The following is a 3,773-nucleotide window of genomic DNA, read 5'->3' as shown; positions in this document are numbered from 1 at the left end:
TGGTTGTTCGCTGTCACTGCAAACCCGGCTTGACTTACCACTGCAGGGTATCCCACAGGCATTGACTGCTCCTGGGGTTTTGCCATCATTACACCAGTATCGGCTATTGATCTGAAATATCCCATAGTCTGTGCTTTGGCCTCCAGGGTTGTAGTTTGTAGCTTGTGTGTTGTAATTGCTCTCGTGCTGAGCTAAACACACCCCTTAGAAGAAAAAGAAAAGATTTCAGTAAGCATCAACAGCAATGGATCTATACTTGATACAGAAATCAGCCTTTGAGCTGACACTACTTTAGAAGTGATGGACTAGACTTACAATCATGTGGTTAAATTATATAATATGCTACCACTAGTTCAGCCTGGGCATGGCAGTGTTGCCCAGGGTAGTCTCTGGTCTCTTGTGATCCTTCTGCCTCTGCCCTTCTAGTAGGTAGAACTGCTGTCCCAAGTCAGCAAGTAATTTTCAAGTGTCCCAAAGAGAACCCCTTTGAAGGCAAATCAATTTATACCAAGAATAACCAGGTAATAGGACTTTTATAACATAAACCTGTCACAGTGGTGCTCAATTTTATTCCCAGCAGTCGATAGGCAGAGGCTGGTGAATCTGTGTCTGTTGAGAACAGCCTGGTCTGAATGGCAAGTTCTGTTCCAGCCAGTGCTATATAGTGAAACCATGTCCCCTTCCAAATAAAATAACTATTTCTTCCATTACTTCTACCACCCACATATGCTATCTCATCCTTTAAGATACCTCTGCATAAAATAAACATGCAAATAGTAGTTAGGCACATTTAATAAATTGATATGAAACACATATGCTGCTAGATATGTTAATATTAGAAAATAAGGATTTTCTCAGCGAGATTATTCATATAATCAATTTGAATTTGCAGGTAAAGTAAGAATTTTTTCTTCTACTCTGTGTCACCAAGTGTCCATCTTTGGCACTGAGCTTGCAATCCCCTGCCTCAACGTCTCATTGCTTGCATTCCAGGAGTGTGCACCATCACAGATGTCTAATGAGAATACTGAGAGCAAGAACATCAGAACAGAAAAGGCTGTTCTCCAATTTCATCCATCCATCCACCCACACAGACATCTCTCTGTTGAGCAGTAGCCACTTGACTCAATTGTGATTGTGACAACATAGATGATGTAAGCCATAAGGAACTGTGCCTCATCCACATCTTCTGTTGTGGGCAACTAAGGGCTACCCCAAGGTGTCTTTATACTCAGTTTCTGAGGACCTCATTTAAACAGCAACAGGGGGCAAAGAGGATCCCTCTGCCCTGTGTAGAAAGGTCAAAAAATTTTTTTAAATTATCTCAAAAGTTGCACAGCATGATAAGAGAACTGAGGACAAATACTATGTCACTCCAGGATCTCAGGTCCCAAGTTCTGAATGATTGAGTTTCCCACCTGTTCTCAGTCTCCTTTCTCATGGGCTGTTGAGTCTGAAGGAACTGGAAAACCCAGTGACAGTTCAAGAGCACCTCAGGGCCTATCGCCTTAGCGTGGCACACAATGTCCCTTCCAAACGCTCACCCCAGCATCTCTGATTCAAAAGACACAAGTTGATGCTTTAGTCAAATGAACTGTCACACAGGGAGCAAACATGACATCGTGTGATGCAGCTCCCTCTCTGGTTGCTCAGTGCTCCCTTGTCCCTGTTCTGAAAGCTTAGCTGGAGGCATCAGGAAGAAGAGACTTACAGTCAGCCAGGCTGACTCCTCGGTAACCATCCATTCCATTGCTTTTCAGAATTTTGGCCAACTCGCAGCGCCCATAAATCTTGGCCTCCACAGAGACAGAAAGCATGAGGAGCCCCAGAGTCAGGAGAGCCTTCATGGTGACAGGTAGCTGGATCAGCTGCTGGCTGAGAGAAAGCATGCCTGCTATTTAAGCATCCTCCAAGTTCCTCCTTTCCCAACAGGTGGTGACCTTCTACTTTTGATCTGTGTGCAGAGCCAGAAGTTCCTCCACATCTATGGACTTTATCACTTGCCTTTCTTTCCCATATATTTTATGAGAGGTGTTCAGGTGGCCCAGGAGGAAGCACACAGTATTTATTTTAAATTGCTCATTAAAAATAAATGAGTACTTCTGTTTCTTTTTTCTGGTTTTTTGAGACAGGGTTTCTCTGTGTAGCCCTGGTTGTCCTGGATCTCACTCTGTAGACCAGGCTGGCCTTGAACTCAGAAATCCACCTGCCTCTGCCTCCCAAGTGCTGGGATTAAAGGTGTGTGACACCACTTCCAGGCTAGTACTTCTGTTTCTAAATGAGGGTTTTCATTCCATTTTATTATGAAGTTAAGCAACTAAAAGATCAAAGAAACAACTCATATTTACAGTTAAAATCAGCAACTACTTTCACCAACATGCCTTCATATTAAAGTATTCTATGTCCAGCCAACATTTTGCACTGATTTTTAAAAATCATTTTGTGAGTATGTCTCTCCCAAATGGACCTGCCATATGGACCTCTTTTTGACAAGGATGTGTCACATGACATGATGTGGTTGTCCAGAATTGAACTCAGGATCTGTGGAAGAGCAGCCATTGCTCTTAAAGTCTGAGCTATCTCTCCAGCCCCCAAGAAGTGTTTTACTCTTACACATTGGGAACATATGTCTTCAGGAAAAACTTTTTGTATTAGTACTGCTGAGTAAAAATATCAACCGCCATGTTTTAGTTTCCAGCACTGAGTACAAAAAGAAGATTCCACCACGTTCAGTAGTAATTCTAGTGCCTCCAACTACTCTAGTAAATGAGAAAGACTGCTTTGGAGGCTAGAGAAATGGCTCAGAATTTGGGAGCATGTGCTGATTCTCCAGAGGACCTGAGTTTGATTCCCAGCTGGAAGCTGCCTGTGTCTCCAGCCCCAGGGTCATCCAGTGCTTCTGGCCTCGGTAGGCACTAACTCTCATGCACACAGCCATACATGCACACAGTTCAAATGATCACAATAAGTTCTAAAAGAAGGGCTTTTTATACTGTCAAATCAGACAGAATGAACACAGGTTTCTCACCAACAATAACAAATACTTGCATTCTTGGGAAACACTTTCTTGGTAATTTTCTCTTGGCCCACCACCATGAGGCTGGCTAACTCTGAACAAGATGCAGATTCTATGGGAATCCTTTCTGTTCCTCACTCCTTCTGCCCTTCACCTTTGCTGGGAGTGACAGCATTCAACCCACATTCTGTACATACTCTGTGAGGGTTCCACAGATGTCTTAAGTTTTACAATGAACAACTTGTTACCCTGCTGTAGTTCATAATTCTTGAACAAGCTATTTCTGGCAGCTGACAGAGAGCCTTAGTTTCTCCTGTGCTGCAAAGGTGAGGTTTCTGGAATGCTCTCCCAAGTGCTGCAGCTGGCAAGGGGCAGGGCCATGTCAAACAAACTCGCTGCACAGATGTTGAGGGATGGCGCTGGCTCACCCACACCCATGACACCAGAGCCAGCTCTACTGTGCTGCCCAGGTGAAGTATGGAGCCACTCTCCTGAGTGTTATAGCTGAGGGGCGGGGCCAGAGCTCTGGTACTCACATACTTGAGGTCAGTTCTTCTGCAGAGGCCACAAGCAGGGTTAGTTCATCTGTTCTGCTTGGGTGAGGTGTAGAGCCCACTCTTCAAAGTACTACAGTCAAAGAGGGGCACAGCCAGCTCTGGGCATCCCTTAGACATAAACATGGTCCCAGGTGGCATCCCAGAACTGGAATACCCATCCATATGTAACATGGTAACATGGTAACAGTGACATAGAACCC

The 3,773-nt window shown here is 44.3% G+C and overlaps 1 protein-coding gene across 1 annotated transcript; it reads right to left on the bottom strand.

Annotated features, from left to right (window-relative positions):
* Nucleotides 1–38: 38 nt before the first annotated feature.
* LOC114635719 (lysozyme C-1-like) lies at nt 39–1,847 on the bottom strand (the record flags this gene model as incomplete). Its single annotated transcript, XM_028784180.1, has 2 exons — nt 1,712–1,847; nt 39–203 (listed from the first exon to the last, which is right to left on the bottom strand). Coding segments are annotated over exons 1-2 (301 nt in total), but the record flags the coding sequence as incomplete, so codon positions are not given.
* Nucleotides 1,848–3,773: the final 1,926 nt, after the last annotated feature.

This window comes from Grammomys surdaster, unplaced genomic scaffold (assembly GCF_004785775.1).
Source record: "Grammomys surdaster isolate TR1022 unplaced genomic scaffold, NIH_TR_1.0 116717, whole genome shotgun sequence".
Classification (NCBI taxonomy): Eukaryota; Metazoa; Chordata; class Mammalia; order Rodentia; family Muridae; genus Grammomys; species Grammomys surdaster.
The sequence above is the reverse complement of the archived record's forward strand: the minus strand, read 5'-3'. Positions and strand labels throughout refer to the sequence as shown.